At 38.2% G+C, this 18,459-nt stretch overlaps 1 protein-coding gene across 2 annotated transcripts in view; it reads left to right on the top strand.

Moving 5' to 3' along the window:
• Positions 1-18,459, top strand: part of ANO3 (anoctamin 3) — a 452,499-nt gene that overhangs the window by 150,472 nt on the left and 283,568 nt on the right. Inside the window, exon 1 of one of the 2 annotated variants that reach the window (XM_025266344.3) lies at positions 3,097-3,597. The exons of the other annotated variant lie outside the window; for it this stretch is intronic. Coding sequence (XP_025122129.1) covers positions 3,552-3,597 — 46 coding nt within the window. The 5' untranslated portion in view covers positions 3,097-3,551. Of the gene's footprint in view, positions 1-3,096; positions 3,598-18,459 lie in introns of those variants that run through there. 2 annotated transcript variants of the gene reach the window in all.

Here is an 18,459-nt window from a genome sequence, read left to right as displayed (position 1 = left end):
GCCTATCAAATCTAATCTGTTGAGTCTATTTGTCACGTCCACTGTATAATCATAAGGGATTTGATTTAGGTCATACCTGAATGGTCCAGTGGTTTTCCCTACTTTCTCCAATTTAATTCTGAATTTGGCAATAAGGAGTTCATGATCTGGGCCACAGTCAGCACCTGGTCTTGTTTTTGCTGACTGTATAGAGCTCTCCATCTTCAGCTGCAAAGAATGTAATCAATCTGATTTCGATATTGGCCATCTGGTGATATCCATGTGTAGATTCTTCTCTTGTGTTGTTGGAAGAGGGTGTTTGCTATGACCCAGTGTGTTCTCTTGGCAAAACTCTGTTAGTCTTTGCCCTGCTTCATTCTGTACTCCAAGGCCAAACTTGCCTGTTACTCCAGGTATCTCTTAACTTCCTATTTTTGCATTCCAGTCCCCTATGATGAAAAGGACATCTTTTTTTTTTTTTTGGTATTAGTTCTATAAGGTCTTGTAAATCTTCATGCTGCTGCTGCTGCTGCTAAGTCGCTTCAGTTGTGTCCGACTCTGTACGACCCCATAGATGGCAGCCCACCAGGCTCCTCCATCCATGGGATTTTCCAGGCAAGAGTACTGGAGTGGGGTGCCATTGCCTTCTCCAGTAAATCTTCATAGAACCATTCAATTTCATCTTCTTCAGCATTAGTGATTGGGGCATAGACTTGGATTACTGTGATGTTGAATGGTTTGCCTTGGAAACAAACCAAGGTCATTCTGTTGTTTTTGAGATTGCATTCAAGTACTGCATTTCGGACTCTTGTTGACTATGATGGCTACTCCATTTCTTCTAAGGGATTCTTGCCCACAGTAGTAGATATAATGGTCATCTGTTAAGTTGACCCAGTTAAACCCAGTTTAACCCAATCAGTTAAATTCACCCATTCCAGTCCATTTTAGTTCACTGATTCCTAAAATGTCGATGTTCACTCTTGCCATCTCCTATTTGACCAATTCACCTTGATTGCTGGACCTAACATTCCAGGTTCCTATGCAGTATTGTTTTTTACAGCCTCAGACTTTACTTCCAGTACCAGTCACATCCACAGCTGCGTGTTGTTTTTGCTTGGCTCTGTCTCTTCATTCTTTCTGGAGTTACTTCCCCACTCTTCTCCAGTAGCATATTGGGCACCTACTGACCTGGGAAATTCATCTTTCAGTGTAATATCTTTCTGTCTTTTCATACTGTTCATGGGGTCCTCAAGTCAAGAATACTGAGGTGGTTTGCCATTCCCTTCTCCAGTCGACCACATTTTGTTGAAACTCTCTACTATGACCCATCCATCTTGGGTGGCCCTATAAGGCATGGCTCATAGTTTCATTGAGTTAGACGAGGCTGTGGTCCACGTGATCAGTTTGGTTAGTTTTCTGTGATTGTGGTTTTCATTCTGTATGCCCTTTGATGGATAAGGATAAAAGGCTTATGGAAGCTTCTTGATGGGAGAGACTGACTGTGGGGGAAACTGGGTCTTGTTCTGATGGGTGGGTCCATACTCAGTAAGTCTTTAATCCAATTTTCTGTTGATGACCCAGTTCTTAATGCCCCAGATAACCATGATGGTGTGATCACTTACCTAGAGCCTCACATCCTGAGTGTAAAATCAAGTGGGTCTTAGGAAGCATCACTACGAACATACCTAGTGGAGGCAATGGAATTCCAGTAGAACTATTCCAGAAGAGTTCCAGAAGAGCTATTTCAAATCCTAAAAGATGATGCTATGAAAGTGCTGCTCTCAGTATGCCAGCAAATTTGGAAAACTCAGCAGTGGCCACAGGACTGGAAAAGGTCAGTTTTCATTCCAATCCCCAAGAAAGGCAACATTCAAAAAATGTTCAGTGAACAAGGAATGTTCAAACTACTGCACAACTGCACTCATCTCACACGCTAGCAAAGTAATGCTCAAAATTTTCCAAGAGAGGCTTCAACAGTACATGAACCGAGAACTTCCAGATGTTCAAATTGGATTTAGAAAAGGTAGAGGAACCCAAGATTAAATTGCCAATATCTGTTGTATAATAGAAAAAGCAAGAGAGTGCCAGAAAACATCCACTTCTGTTTTATTGATTACACCAAAGACTTTGGCTGTTTGGATCATAACAAACTGTGGAAAATTTTTAAGGAGATGGGAATCCCAGACCACCTTACCTGCCTTCTGAGAAATCTGTATGCAGGTTAAGAAACAACAGAATCAGATATCGAACAATGGACTAGTACCAAATTGAGAAAGGAGTATGTCAAGGTTGTATATTGTCACTCTACTTATTTAACTTATATGCAGAGTACAGCATGTGAAATGCTGGGCTGGATGAAGCACAAGCTGTAATCAAGATTTCCAGGAGAAATATCAATAACCTCAGATATGCAGATGAAACCACTCTTATTGCAGAAAGCGAAGAAGCACTAAAGAGCCTCTTGATGAAAGTGAAAGAGGAGAGTGAAAAAGCTGGCTTAAAACTCATCATTCAAAAAATGAAGATCATGGCATCCAGTCCCTTCACTTCATGGCAAATAACTGGGGAAATAATGGAAATAGTGTTAACAGCAATAAAGAAAACTTTATATTCTTGGGCTCCAAATCACTGCAGATGGTGACTGCAGCCATGAAATTAAAAGACGCTTGCTCCTTGGAAGGAAAGCTATGGCAAGCCTAGACAGCATATTAAAGAACAGAGACATTACTTTGCCAACAAAGGTCCGTCTAGTCAAAGCTATGGTTTTTCCAGTAGTCACGTATGGATGTGAGAGTTGGACCATAAAGAAGGCTGAGCCCTGAAGAACTGATTCTTTTGAACTGTGCTGTTGGAGAAGCCTCTTGGGACTCCCTTGGACTGCAAGGAGATCCAACCAGTCAATCCTGAAGGAAGTCAGTCCTGAATATTCATTTGAAGGACTGATGCTGAAGCTGAAGCTCCAGTATTTTGGTTACTTGATGCAAACAGCTGACTCACTGGAAAAGACCCTGATGCTGGGCAAGACTGAAGGCAGGAGGTGAAGGGGACGACAGAGGATGAGCTGGTTGGATGGCATCACCAACTCGATGGACATGAGTTTGAGCAAGCTGCCAGAGTTGGTGATGGACAGGGAAGCCTGGCGTGCTGCAGTCCATGGGGTCGCAGAGTCGGACACGACTGAGTGACTTAACTGAACCGAACTGAACTTGCGGTTCTAGAGATTTGCTGCAATTCATTTACAGACTCTAGGAGAAGTTCTCCCTTCCCACACCCAGCCTACCCCGCATAACGCCCACCCATACTGTGGCACTGGACACTCGAGGTTTGCGAGGCTATTCCTCGAGTAGCCGCTAAGGGGAGCCGGACGCTGGACCGCCTCGCTGTTTCCATGACAACAGTGGGCGCGCTGTCTAGGGAGCTAAGTGCCGGCAAAAGCAGGTGTCTGATTGCAGTGCTTTCGCGGTTGTTCCGGGATTGCTTTGAGCCTCGGAGGCTCTCACAGAGTCTGCATACTGGTACTCCAGCTTTCCCTCGGACAGCTTCCTAAACCGGCGGGGACGCACTGAGTGAAAATGGTCCATCATTCAGGCTCGATTCAGTCTTTTAAACAGCAGAAAGGTCAGTCGGAATCTTGGTCCCCCCCTCTCTGTGGGCGTCACGTCCCGTCTGCATGCCCTTGCAGTTGTGTAGGAGCATCCTTTCCAGACTAATGCGTCGCAGAGGTGGAGAACTCTGTGAAGTTTTTAAAAATGTTCTTTTTTTTTTTTTTTTTTTAATGCCACTTCACTTTGCATCCGAAATGAGTCTGATCTCTGAGCCTCCGCACGGTCCCTGGGAAAAGCGGAGTTCGTCATTTCAGAGACTGTAATGTCTATCTTTTCTAAGATTCTGTCAATGCATTGCAGTAAACCAGCTTAGTAGGGGTTGTTATACCGGCCCAATTGCGCTCTGAGATTTGAAAACAGAGATATTGGCCCAGGTTTGCCCCAGCCTATGATTCAGATGGTTAATAAGCTCCACATAAGTAGACATCCTATTTAAGATGATTTTACACAATCCTAGGATAAATTAATTTTTGGGCAGTTCCAGAAGTTGGCCTGTTGAAGGGGCTCTGAAACTTTCTCAGAAAATTCAATTTTCCCCTTATCGTTATGCTTGATTCTGGGTTTCAGGATTTTATTATTGTTAGTAGGTTCCTCTGACAGATTCTCTGTCTTATCTCTTTTTGCCTTTCCTTCAAATTTCTCCCTAAATACAGTGATGAGTCTATATATGTTCATAGTCAAATCAAGATTTATTTTTCAAGTTATTCTCACCCTTTGGTCCTTGTTCATTATTTTATTTAAAAGCTTTTTAATAGATCACATATTTTTGGATATGTTTCCAGTTTTCTGGAATTTGTCCTAAAATTATTAAATAGCATAATTACCATTTTTTTAAATTAATGATGATAATTATGTCATAGTTGATCATATGGTACCTAAGATATGTGAATTCTAGAATAGTAGATATGTTCATGCAAAGTGAAGGAAATAGTGAGTTCCCTGGTGGCTTAGTGGTGAGGATCCTGGGCTTTCACTGCCATGCCCAAGGTTCAGTCCCTGGTCTGGAAACTGAAGTCTCACAAGCTATGCAGCATGGTCAAAAAAAAAAAAAAAAGTGACATATACCTTTATTAAATATTCCTACTTCCCCATGCCTAGATGTTATTCATGTTTGTTTTTGTTTTTTTTTGGCCAACAGTTGTTTCTTTGTAGATATTTGCGTTTTTTAAGCAAAAACTGTTGAATCCACCAGGGATAATTTAAGAGCAATCCCCGTATTAGGCAAATTATGGACTTAGTGAGCTTTGAATGGCATAGTTTTATACTCTCTTCAAGTCCAAGTTCTCTAGGTTATTTTGCAAATATGCTGAAGTTGGAAGTGAGATGAGAGATTGGGTAGACAAAAAATTCAACTTGTGTGCAATTTTACTTCAAATCTAAAAGAAAATTTAGTTGTTCCAAAAGTTGTGTTCCCTTTAATCATTATTTTAAATACATACAAACATTCAGAATGAAGAAAGTATAGGAACTTTGCACCAGCTTCATATGGTTAATAATCCTCCCCTCATGCATGGGTGCTAGGGGTAACTTATTTCTGGGGCCTGAACTATTGAAATGCCCCTCACACAACTTATGTATGAACACATATTGTGTTTTTAAAAGCAAATAATTGCCAACTCTAGGACCAACTGTCATTGTTCCCATTATGATGCATTATGAGCATTGTTTCCATTATGATGCATTATGAGCCATCTATTTTCAAGCTTCCTTTACTTTTTGGCACAAATAGCAACTTTAGCAGAAGGATAAATGCAGGGAGCAGGAGGGATAGGAAAGAAGTATCATTAAAGTGGTTTTAGTTAATTGTTTCTTAACCCTGAGTGGACTTTTCAAAAAGACATACCAAACGTGGGATTAACTACTTTAATTCTACAAAGAGGAAGGAGTAAAACACTATTCTAGATGCTTTCTTACCCAGGAAGTGTGAGACAGAAAGCTTTTAGGGATGCTTTTCATTGTAACATTAACCTTAAAACTGCCCATTAAAGAGGAGAAAATTGTGTACTGTAAATCTGGTGTCCTAAATCCTAAGCCTGCCATTATAATTAGCTTAGAAACCTTGAGTGACATTTCAACCTCTTTGGACTTTTCTTCATATATAAATGTGAAAAAAGTGAGCACCTGAACAACATGGTCTTCCTCTGGTCTATGGGAAGGGCAGGTGCAATGAAAAGAGATGATTCCCCGCCCCCCCCCGGGCCAGATAAAGTGGAAAGTAGTGCTTTTAGTTCACTGTTAGGAAATAATTTGGATAAGTAAAGTAATTTATGAGGATTATTTTTTATCTTAAGTGATATCAATGTCTTTTGTGGTTTTGATTTCAACTTTATAATACCTAAAAATAGCCTGAGATATTCAGAAAAAACTGTTATTATAAAACTTTAAAAATGTTCACTAACTTGATAAACAAGCACACAGTAATGAAACTCTCAGCAAGCTTGGAGATGTTCCAAAATATGTGAGAAATACGTAGTAATCAATCATTGATCCAAACACCAATATCACTTAGTGTTTTCAATAAATCAATATGGATGTTAAAATAGTTATCCTTAGGTTAATCTATGTTCTTCATTTTCAGCCTTGGATTTTTATCCTATATCCTACTAACAAATTACATTTGTTAATCTCTCTCTAAACCTCAATCACCACCACTGTGAAATAAAGATAATAATATATATGTTGCAAAGTACCTGAGTTTGTCTGGCACATGATTGGGGTTCAAAATGTAGTAAACAATAACAAAACCAGCAGCAATAATAGTAATAGTTTTTCTTCCCAGCCTCATTCATTTTTTTTTTTTTTTTACTTCTTAGGAGTTAAAAAAACACAGACCTTTAGTGATTTCCTTATAATTCATTGCCCTTTATTTTCCTTAGTCTCACTCATTGTTATTACTTTAGGGTTTCTTAGGGAAAACTGGATTCCAGACCATCTAAGGATTCCTTCCAGTGGTCTTGAGTTACAGTCCTGAACTATTCAACTCATATGACCATGCCTCAGGAAAACTTCACCTAAATTCCCATAAAGTAAATTTAGAAATTCAATTCTTTTCCTAATTTTAAAATTTCTTTGCAAATAAATTGCATTTATTCACTACCGACTTACCCCATATTTAGCAGGTTCTTGCTGTGTGCCAGGGACTATACTTAGTGGTAGTAATATTAAGGACACTTTCATTCCTAAACCTGTTGTTGCAGAAATCTCCTTCAGAGAACTTTGTACAGTAGGAAGTCTGAGAGGTTTGCTGAACACCACCTTTGTGTGAATTATAGAGAACTTTGTATTTTTCTAGGAAGATACTGACATTCTGTTTCTTGGCCATGTCAGTTAAGTTTTGTTTTCTGAAGAAAAGACCCACATATGTTTTTTATTTTTATTTAAATTTTATTAATAGATTGTTTCATTAAGAGGCATAATAAGGAAGCAAAAGAAGTGAGAATCCTCAGCTAGAGTGGGGGGAGTATCGGGATGGGATTTTTGCAACTTTATTTCTGAAGTCCCAAAGGTAAATGAGTATATTATGCTTATAGACAACTGGCAGTGTGTGTTTGCCTTTGACTTAGCACATGTTGGAGGAACTTACTAGCTGGGAAATCATCAGTGATTTCTGATGCAGATCCAACTGCTCCTCAGCCTGGTTTGCTTTGTTTCACTTGATTTAAAATGGACTCGTGTGTCACCCAAGAGTGGGCGGGAAAAAGACAATGATAGTTCTGGCTTCTGGTGGCTGTTATTTACCAATAGAGCCAGTAAGACTTTCAGAGAAGCCATAGGTCACATCAAACACAGCCTGTCCCCAAAAGCTTGGATTTAATGGGATCATCAGAAGTGGTTAAGTGATTCATCATTATCACAAAGGACATTTGGTTAAACACGAAGAGTAATATTTCCACAGAATCAAATACTTCCTACTCAAATAAGTTATGTGGTAATAGTAATCGTTACACTTACATGGGAATTGGCAGGCCACAGGCACTTTCATTCTCTTTTTCTTAAAATAAATTATTCACTACTGCGGGGGCCCACCTGTCGAGCCTCTCAGCAACAAGCTTACTTTGTGCCTAGTAAGGGAGGGTGTTGGAGAGAATATCTGGTTTCAGAATTTCTGGCATCCACTGTTTAAGCCTCCTTTTCCCTTCACTGATATTTTTAGGATCTAGAATCTTCCTATACTCTCACCCTGGTGAATCCAGAAAAAAATCTAAAGCCATTTGTGCAATGACTGAAATGCATTCACACATTCGTAGTAACTCTCCCTGGTATTTTGACAGTCTGTTCTTTTATTTATGACTGAAGAAGGGAAGGCATTGTCTCTTGTTAAAAGCTATATAGGCAAAACGTTGGGGAAGATATTTTAAAGTCAGAAAATTATTCTGACTGGTCCTTAAGCACAGACTGGTACTCAGGCTGGTGCTGAATATGACCCTGGATCATCAGAAAGGATTGAGTGTCTGATCTAATTGAGAGCCCCTCGGGTCTTCTGCTCTCTTCATTTTTACCCTTCCCTTTCTTTCCCTTTCCACAGGCTATTTCTTACATATTTATGACTCTAGTTATAGATAATTCATCTCCTAGTAACGATGAATCAAACTGTGAATACAATAAAGAGATACTTCATTCCAAAAAGCAAACATATGTATCTAGGATCATCTCTGTAAAAATCCTGTGTACCAAAAATGGCTTAGAGAAACTGCCATGTTACTTCAAAGTAAGAACACTGATGTTTAAAATGATAATTTTGAATTAGCAACAGTAGTATATATACGCAATAAATATATATCTTATAGTAGGAATGAAGACAAGCGGTAAAGTTTAAAAGCAATTCCATCCAAATTAATTATAATGTAAATATGTGAGTGTTTATGAAAGCTATTTAGAAAGTCAAGTATTCAAAGCGTCATATTTCCTGAGAGTTCTAAAGAGCTGAAATTTTCATCTCAATGTAGAGTTTAACATTATACTGTGAGCATGATGTTACTGGAAAAAAATATTGGGACTGGTGATCACAGCTGACCCTTGAACAACATGAGTTTGGATTGTATGGGTCCAGTTACATGTGGTTTTCTTTCAACAGGAAACACTACAGTACTACACGATCTACAGTTGGTTGAATTCACAGATGCAGAGCCACAGATACAGAGGAACCAGATATTTAGTGGCGAACTGTAAATTATATGTGGGTTTTTGACTGCATGGGAAGTCAGCACCCCTAACCCTCACATTGTTCAAGGGTCAACTGGATATAAATCAACCTATTAAAGGAAATCCAAATCTATAAGCATAGCAAAGCTTGACTTTCTTCTATTTACTACTCTGGCATTTTACCATTGCTCAGATGTTTAGAAAACATTAGTATTTACAGATTAATGTAAAGTAATCATACCTTGATGAAAAGTCTTGACTCAGTTTTTCCTGTGATCGAATCCTCTTTACCTCTCTAACTCTGGGTATTTATCTAACAAATACTGGCTTGTTAGGTTCCTTATCCAAAATTTTGGGATAATAATCTTCATCTCTCAGGAATGTGGTGAAGGGTAGCAAAAAAACAAAACCAAAAAAAGCTGCTAACGTTGTGTGAATACTATCACTATCCACTGTCCCCAGAACTCAAAAGTACACTGCATTATTTTATAATGACTAAAACTTTAGCAGATAGATACATATATATATATATATTTTTTTTTTCTATTTTCAAGGTGAGGGAATTAAGGTTTAGATGTTATATGCATTGCCAAGTTAACTCTTAATGAGTTCAAGGCAGAGTTCAAAGATCTCTGAGCTTGATCGTGGTCAGCTCACTCCCTTCTGCGGCTTTAGTGAAGTGAAAACTTTAAACAGAATAATGTTCATTACACCTTCTGACTTCATCAAAAGTTACAGAAGTATAAAATCATATTCTAAACCTGACAGATCATTAGTACAACCAACCCAACCTTCCCTTCATTTATTGCCTTTCCTCCTAAATTGCACAGGAAAGCAGCAGTTACTTCCTACATGGCAACTCAGCAGGCATGTAGGAAGCCTGTACTAGCTGCAGGACTCAGGTTTATCAAAACATCAGGCCCAGACTCACATCCTCACTAAAGATGAGAAATAGTTGGCCACAGAGGAGAGGACTTTCTTGTGGGTAAATTGGGTGGATGTGAAAGTACATCGCTTAAAGTATTTTTCAATTGCACTGTATTAGTCATGGAACACCTCTCATCATTATGTTTCTAGGAACTTAATCAGTTGACCAAAAGGCATCTTCCCAAAATAACTCTTAAATTGTACATGTTTTATGTTTGGCTTTGGAGCTCTTTTAGAAGCAATTTGGAGGTGGAGGTGTGGCTACATTGCAAATACATGCACAAGTTCTGTGTTAAACAGTTGCCATCACTCACTGATATACTGAGCAATTCATTTTATCTGCCATAGCTCATTTCCCACATTTGCAAGATTTAACAAATCACCTGGAGTTTTGTTAAAATTAAAGTTCTTAGTGCCTCCAGACTTAGAGAATCTCATCTCCGGGGATACTGGGAATTTGTGTTCTTTACAATTATGCACAATTATGTACTATGGAATTCTTACAAGGTGCATTTGAGAAACAATTTTGTAAAAAAAAAATAGTAACTGTGTAAGCACTGAGAGAGATAATGGATTTAAGAGAGTGGGCTAAATTAAATTGTAAATAGATGATCTTTCTTATTAATAGAGGCAAAACTGTATAGATTCTAGCACTTAAGCTTCATACATGCATTTAGTACTATGAAAATGTAACTTAGTGTGTTTCTAATATAATTATAATTCCCCAATTCCTCCTCTGTAAGGTTTGATGAAGTTCCTAAATGAGAGTTACTGTCTGGTATCCTTTACTGGACGCTTCAGTAAAGGAGTTTTTATACTTGTAAGGAAGAGCTCTCAGACTTTGTCTCCAGTTGTCCTGTCATGACCTTTGCAAATGCTGTCAATTCATTTATGCCCCAGGTATTTTAATTCCTATTTTTTGCTATACAAGTTTTTGCAAAAGAAAACACTGTCATGAGTATTCTGCTATTATGACATGTCTCAACATGGCTTTTTAAAAAATAAAATGCACACTAAAAGTTTAAGGTTCTCCTTGATTAATGTATATGAAAGATATGTGTTAGGTTTGAGTTTTATAAATAATTTACTGTCATAATTTAAAGTCACTGTGAGAAAGGCAATGTGTGCAATCAAAAATGGGAGTATGGAAACCTACAGATTGTGTTTGAATTTGAAAGGCTGTTACATAGTGGGGAATCATGGGCAAACTGCTTTCAGTCAGTTTTAGTTTCCTCATTTCTAAAATCAGAATAATAATAAGTGCTATTATTAAATGTTTATTCTTTGCCAGACACTGTTTAAAGCATTTTGCTTGTAATTGCCACTTAATATTCCTAAGCAGACATTTCTATTAAATGGTATGGACCTAACAAAAGCAGAAGATATTAAGAGGAGGTGGCAAGAATACACAGAAGAACTATACAAAAAAGATCTTCACGACCCAGATAATCATGAGGGTGTGATCACTCACCTAGAGCCAGACATCCTGGAATGTGAAGTCAAGTGGGCCTTAGAAAGCATCACTACGAACAAAGCTAGTGGAGGTGATGGAATTCCACTTGAGATATTTCAAGTCCTGAAAGATGATGCTGTGAAAGTGCTGCACTCAATATGCCAGCAAATTTGGAAAACTCAGCAGTGGCCACAGGACTGGAAAAGGTCAGTTTTCATTCCAATCCCAAAGAAAGGCAATGCCAAAGAATGCTCAAACTACCTCACAATTGCACTCATCTCACAGGCTAGTAAAGTAGTGCTCAAAATTCTCCAAGCCAGGCTTCAGCAATTCATGAACCGTGAGCGTCCAGATGTTTAAGCTGGTTTTAGAAAAGGCAGAGGAACCAGAGATCAAATTGCCAACATCCACTGGATCATGGAAAAAGCAAGAGAGTTCCAGAAAAACATCTATTTTTGCTTTATTGACTATGCCAAAGCCTTTGACTGTGTGGATCACAATAAACTGTGGAAAATTCTGAAAGAGATGGGAATACTAGACCACCTGATCTGCCTCTTGAGAAATTTGTACGCAGGTCAGGAAGCAACAGTTAGAACTGGACATGGAACAACAGACTGGTTCCAAATAGGGAAAGGAGTACGTCAAGGCTGTATATTGTCACCCTGCTTATTTAACTTCTATGCAGAGTACATCATGAGAAACACTGGGCTGGAAGAAGCACAAGCTGGGATCAAAATTGCCGGGAGAAATATCAATAACCTCAGATATGCAGATGACACCACCCTTATGGCAGAAAGTGAAGAGGAACTAAAAGGCCTTTTGATGAAAGTGAAAGAGGAGAGTGAAAAAGTTGGCTTAAAGCTCAACATTCAGAAAATGAAGATCATGGCATCTGGTCCCATCACTTCATGGCAAATAGATGGGAAAACAATGGAAACAGTGTCAGACTTTATTTTTTTGGGCTCCAAACTCACTGCAGATGGTGACTGCAGCCATGAAATTAAAAGACACTTACTCCTTGGAAAGAAAGCTATGATCAACCTAGACAGCATATTGAAAAGCAGAGACATTAGTTTGCCAACAAAGGTCCATCTAGTCAAGGCTATGGTTTTTCCAGTGGTCATGTATGGATGTGAGAGTTGGACTGTGAAGAAAGCTGAATGCTGAAGAATTGATGCTTTTGAAGTATGGTGTTGGAGAAGACTCTTGAGAGGCCCTTGGACTGCAAGGAGGTCCAACCAGTCCATCCTAAAGGGGACTAGTCCTGGGTGTTTATTGGAAGGACTGATGCTGAAGCTGAAACTCCAATACTTTGGCCACCTCATGTGAAGAGTTGACTCATTAGAAAAGACCCTGATGGGGAGGGATTGGGGGCAGGAGGAGAAGGGGATGACAGAGGATGAGATGGTTGGATGGCATCGCTGACTCGATGGACATGAGTTTAGGTGAACTCCAGGAGTTGGTGATGGATAGGGAGGCCTGGCGTGCTGAGGTTCATGGGGTCTCAAAGAGTTGGACACCACTGAGCGACTGAACTGAACTGAACTGAATTTCATAAGTGAGGAAACAAGGGCAGAGAAGGTAAGCAAGTGTTCAAGGTCACAAAACTAGTAGAAGTGGAGCTAAGCTACCTACCTGGCAGGTAGAAATGTTACAAAGAATAGCATTAGTGTACCATTAGTTACTTCTACAGAAATTGCTCTATAGTAGGCTCAATACTTTGTAAATAATGTTTACATAAAGCATCATTAACTCTCTACTCTGACTCCAAATCAATAAGATTAAAAATTGTTCATAACTCAGTACAGGGATTTCCTTCTTTACCTAGCTATTTCCTCTACCTACTTGATTTCACCAGTATTTCCTAATTCTTTTTTTCAAATGATTCTCCCAAAGTTGAGCTGATTGAAAATACTCAGCTTTTTTTCTTGTAAGTGAGCTTAATTTACCAACATTAGCTCAATTTAGACATATTCAAAAGACATAAAATTGTTTTTATCTGTGAACTGGTGAATCTCACAGGCACAGTGTTATATATTTGCAGTTAGTGGTACACGTATAGTCTATTTGTATAAAGTTACTTTGAATATAGATTGAACATATCAACACAAGGTAGTCTCAGACTTACAATAAGAGAGAGGTGAATGGTCAAGAACTTGAGTGCAAGAGTCAAGCAGCTTGGGTCAAATGATACTTCTGTATAATTTGATATGTGCGATTGCATGATCTTAGCCATAATTTTACTTCTCTAAATTTCCCACTTTATCTTATAAATTATAAGAGAAATTTCTCTTATAAATTGGAACTGATAGGATTGTTTTGAGGGTAGCTTTTTGAAGTGGATTCTAAAAATTAATACATTTACCAATTTGGCTCTCCCTGTTTTTGCTATTGTTTTAACTTTTCCTAATCTTAAAAAGTTCTAAGATATCCCAGTACAAGTTACACTTGTATACAATGTGTGTACTAAGAGAGGGTTAGCCAGTCATGTCTGCCTCTTTATGACCCCATAGACTGTAGCCTGCCAGGCTCCTCTGGCCATAGAATTTTCCAGGCAAGAATACTCGAGTGGGTAGCCGTTCCCTTCTCCAGAAGATATTCCTGATCCAGGGATCGAACTTGGGTCTCCTGCAATGCAGGTGGATTCTTTACCATCTGAGTCACCAGGGAAGCTTGTACTATAGATGTCCCTATAACATAGATCAGAAAAAGTCAAATTTAATGCACTTTCCTTACAGCTCAACACTTATGCCATGATTCAGAAGAAATTAGCCTATATATGAATGTCAACATACCAGGGTTTCAGTTTAGAAATAAAATTATCTAAAAACAATCCATTATTGTTCATCTCTGAATTTTCATTTATTTCTGATATAACATTATAAATTTATAATTATTTATGATATGTTTTATGCTTATAAGAATTATAAAGCAATATTGTTCATGGGATGAGTGTATAGAAAATGGAAACTGAAACAAATTTTATTCAGTTAGAGTTCAAATTACGTTTCTCATTTTCATATTTTGTGCCTGTTACCATAGGCAATGATAATATTTAAATGTCCATCATTGGGAGTAGCCAAAAAAATTGGGGGTATACAGTAAATTCTAAGTTTCTTACTGAGGAAAATTGTCTTTGGTGTAACGCCTACTTTGGGGCACTAATATTTTGAATGATGCTTCTCTAGTTCTCACATGTTGCTCCCAGATGAATGAGTTGGTGTTTGCACAGGTTGTAATTAGTCATAACTCTTACCAGATGTGAGCAAACCACCTACTCAGAGGCACTTATGCCAATTTAGACAACATTACTCTAGAATTTAAATCATGGATATTTCCAAACTCATTCTATGAGGCCACCATCACCCTAATACCAAAACCAGACAAAGATGCCACAAAAAAAGAAAACTATAGGCCAATATCACTGATGAACATAGATGCAAAAATCCTTAACAAAATTCTATCAAACAGAATCCAGCAACATATTAAAAAGATCATACATCATGACCGAGTGGGCTTTATCCCAGGGATGCAAGAATTCTTCAATATTCGCAAATCAATCAATGTGATACACCACATTAATAAATTAAAAGATAAAAACCATATGATTATCTCAATAGATGCAGAGAAAGCCTTTGACAAAATTCAACATCCATTTATGATAAAAACCCTCCAGGAAGCAGGCATAGAAGGAACATTCAGTTCAGTTCAGTCCAGTCACTCAGTTGTGTCCAACTCTTTGCAATCCCATGAATTGCAGCATGCCAGGCCTCCCTGTCCATCACCAACTCCCGGAGTTCAATCAGACTCACGTCCATCTAGTCGGTGATGCCATCCAGCCATCTCATCCTCTGTCGTGCCCTTCTCCTCCTGCCCTCAATCCGTCCCAGCATCAGAGTCTTTTCCAATGAGTCAACTCTTCGCATGAGGTGGCCAAAATACTGGAGTTTCAGCTTTAGCATCAGTCCTTCCAAAGAACACCCAGGACTGATCTCCTTTAGAATGGACTGGTTGGATCTCCATGCAGTCCAAGGGACTCTCAAGAGTCTTCTCCAACACCACACTTCAAAAGCATCAATTCTTCAGCGCTCAGCTTTCTTCACAGTCCAACTCTCACATCCATACATGGCTACTGGAAAAATCATAGCCTTGACTAGATGGACCATTGTTGGCAAAGTAATGTCTCTGCTTTTGAATATGCTATCTAGGTTGGTCATAACCTTCCTTCCAAGGAGTAAGTGTCTTTTAATATCATGGCTGCAATCACCATCTGCATACCTCAATGTAATAAAAGCCATATATGATAAACCCACAGCAAACATTTTCCTCAATGGTGAAAAACTGAAAGCATTTCCCCTAAAGTCAGGAACAAGACAAGGGTGTCGACTCTCACCATTACTATTCAACATAGTTTTGGAAGTTTTAGCCACAGCAATCAGAGAAGAAAAAGAAATAAAAGGAGTCCAGATTGGAAAATAAGTAAGACTCTCAATGTTTGCAGATGACATGATCCTCTACATAGAAAGCCCTAAAGACTCCACCAGAAAATTACTAGAGCTACTCAAAGAATATAGTAAAGTTGCAGGATATAAAATTAGCACACAGAAATCCTGTGCATTTCTATACACTAACAACGAGAAAACCGAAAGAGAAATTAAGGAAAAAATTCCATTCACCATTGCAATGAAAAGAATAAAATACTTAGGAATAAATCTACCTAAAGAAAAAAAAAGACCTATATATAGAAAACTATAAAACACTGATGAAAGAAATCAAAGAGGACACAAATAGATGGAGAAATATACCATGTTCATGGATCTGAAGAATCAGTATAGTGAAAATGAGTATACCACCCAAAGCAATCTATAGATTCAATGCAATCCCTATCAAACTACCAACAGTATTTTTCAGAGAACTAGAGCAAATAATTTCACAATTTGTATGGAAATACAAAAAACCTCCAATAGCCAAAGCAATCTTGAGAAAGAAGAATGGAACTGGAGGAATTAACCTGCCTGATTTCAGACTATACTACAAAGCTACAGTCATCAAGACAGTATGGTACTGGCACAAAGACAGAAACATAGAGCAATGGAACAAAATAAGAAAGCCCAGAGATAAATCCACGCACATATGGACACCTTATCTTTGACAAAGGAGGCAAGAATATACAATGGATTAAAGACAATCTCTTTAACAAGTCGTGCTGGGATATCTGGTCAACCACTTGTAAAAGAATGAAACTAGAACACTTTCTAACACCATACACAAAAATAAACTCAAAATGGATTAAAGATCTCAATGTAAGACCAGAAACTATAAAACTCCTAGAGGAGAACATAGGCAAAACACTCTCTGACATATATCACAGCAGGATCCTCTATGACCCACCTCCCAGAGTAATGGAAATAAAAGCAAAAATAAACAAATGGGACCTAATTAAACTTAAAAGCTTTTGCACAGTGAAGAAAACTATAAGCAAGGTGAAAAGACAGCCTTCAGAATGGGAGAAAATAATAGCAGACGAAGCAACTGACAAAGAATTAATCTCAAAAATATACAAGCAATTTGATATTTCTCAATTCCAGAAAAATAAGCAATGCAATCAAATAATGGGCCAGAGAACTAAATAACAAACACATGAAAAGATGCTTAACATCACTCATTATCAGAGAAGTGCAAATCAAAACCATAATGAGGTACCATCTCACGCCAGTCAGAATGGTGCGATCCAGAAGTCTACAAACAGTAAATGCTGGAGAGGGTGCAGAGAAAAAGGAACCCTCTTACACGGTTGGTGGGAATGCAAACTAGGATGGCCACTATGGAGAATAGTGTGGAGATGCCTTAAAAAACTGGAAATAGAACTGCCATACGACCCAGCAATCCCACTGCTTGGCATACAGAGGAAACCAGAATTTAAAGAGACACATGTACCCCAATGTTCATCACAGCACTGTTTACAACAGCCAGGACATGGAGGCAACCTAGATGTCCCATCGGCAGATGAATGGATAAAAAGCTGTGGTACATGTACACAATGGAATATTAATCACCTATTAAAAGGAATGCATTTGAATCAGTTCTAATGAGGTGGATGAAACTGGAGCTTATTATACAGTGTGAAGTAAGTCAGAAAGAAAAACACCAATATAGTATATTAATGCATATATACGGAATTTAGAAAGATGGTAATGATGACTCTATATGCGAGACAGCGAAAGAGACACAGATGTAAAGAACAGACTTTTGGACTCTGTGGGAGAAGGCAAAGGTGGGGTGATTTGAGAGAATAGTATTGAAACATGTATATTATCATATGTGGAATAGATCGCCAGTCCAGGTTCGATGCATGAGACAGGGTGCTCAGGGCTGGTGCACTGGGATGACCCTGAGGGATGGGATATGGAGGGAGGTGGGAGGGAGGTTCAAGATGGGGAACACATGTATACCCATGGCTGATTCACATGAATGTAAGGCAAAAACCATCACAATATTGTAAAGTAATAGCCTCCAATTAAAATAAATAAATTTTTTAAAAAAGAAAAAATAAATCATGGATAACAGTCACTCTAGTATATAATTCATATAAATTCACATTTTGCAAAACTTATTTTATATATTTTAAAACACCATGTAATGATATAACTGAACAATGAATGTGTACATGAGGATATTCTGTCTAAATATAATGTTTAAGACATAATGTAATTTGCCTATATAATCTGAGACCTGCATAATGCTTGAGTACCACATTGTCTTTAAGAATGGCATGCTTTGTAAACTAGATAGCCAGTGGGAATTTGCTGTATGATGCAGGGACCTCAAACCCAGGCTCTGTGATAACCTAGAGGGGTGGGATAGGGTGGGAGGTGGGAGGGAGGTTAGGAGGGAGGGGACATATGTATACCTATGGCTAATTCACTTTGATGTATGTAGCTAACCAATGCAATATTGTAAAGCAAATATCTTCCAATTAAAAATACATTATTATTATTTTTTTTTTTAAAGAATGGCTTGTTTTGAGAGTAAGAAGTGAAAAAGGGATGGGGGAAATTCCGAACTTTTCCCTGCTTCAGACCCAGTCTTGAAAAAACCTCCCATAGCCAATTGGAAATGTCACAAGCAAGACTTTCTTTGAAATTATCTGATAATTCTTCATTTAACCAAGATAATAATCCTTGATGTGTATAGTACCCAGCAGATATAAAACTTAACATATTTGAATTTTATTTCTGCCAAAATAATTTTGGGCCAGATATAAATGTCTTCTTCAGCTTTTCAGCAGATGAAGAGATGTTATCAAGTGTTCATTGAACATTTAAAAAAAATTCCTGTTTTAAAGATGTGGGG

Source organism: Bubalus bubalis, chromosome 16 (genome assembly GCF_019923935.1).
Source record: "Bubalus bubalis isolate 160015118507 breed Murrah chromosome 16, NDDB_SH_1, whole genome shotgun sequence".
Classification (NCBI taxonomy): domain Eukaryota; kingdom Metazoa; phylum Chordata; class Mammalia; order Artiodactyla; family Bovidae; genus Bubalus; species Bubalus bubalis.
The sequence above is the reverse complement of the archived record's forward strand: the minus strand, read 5'-3'. Positions and strand labels throughout refer to the sequence as shown.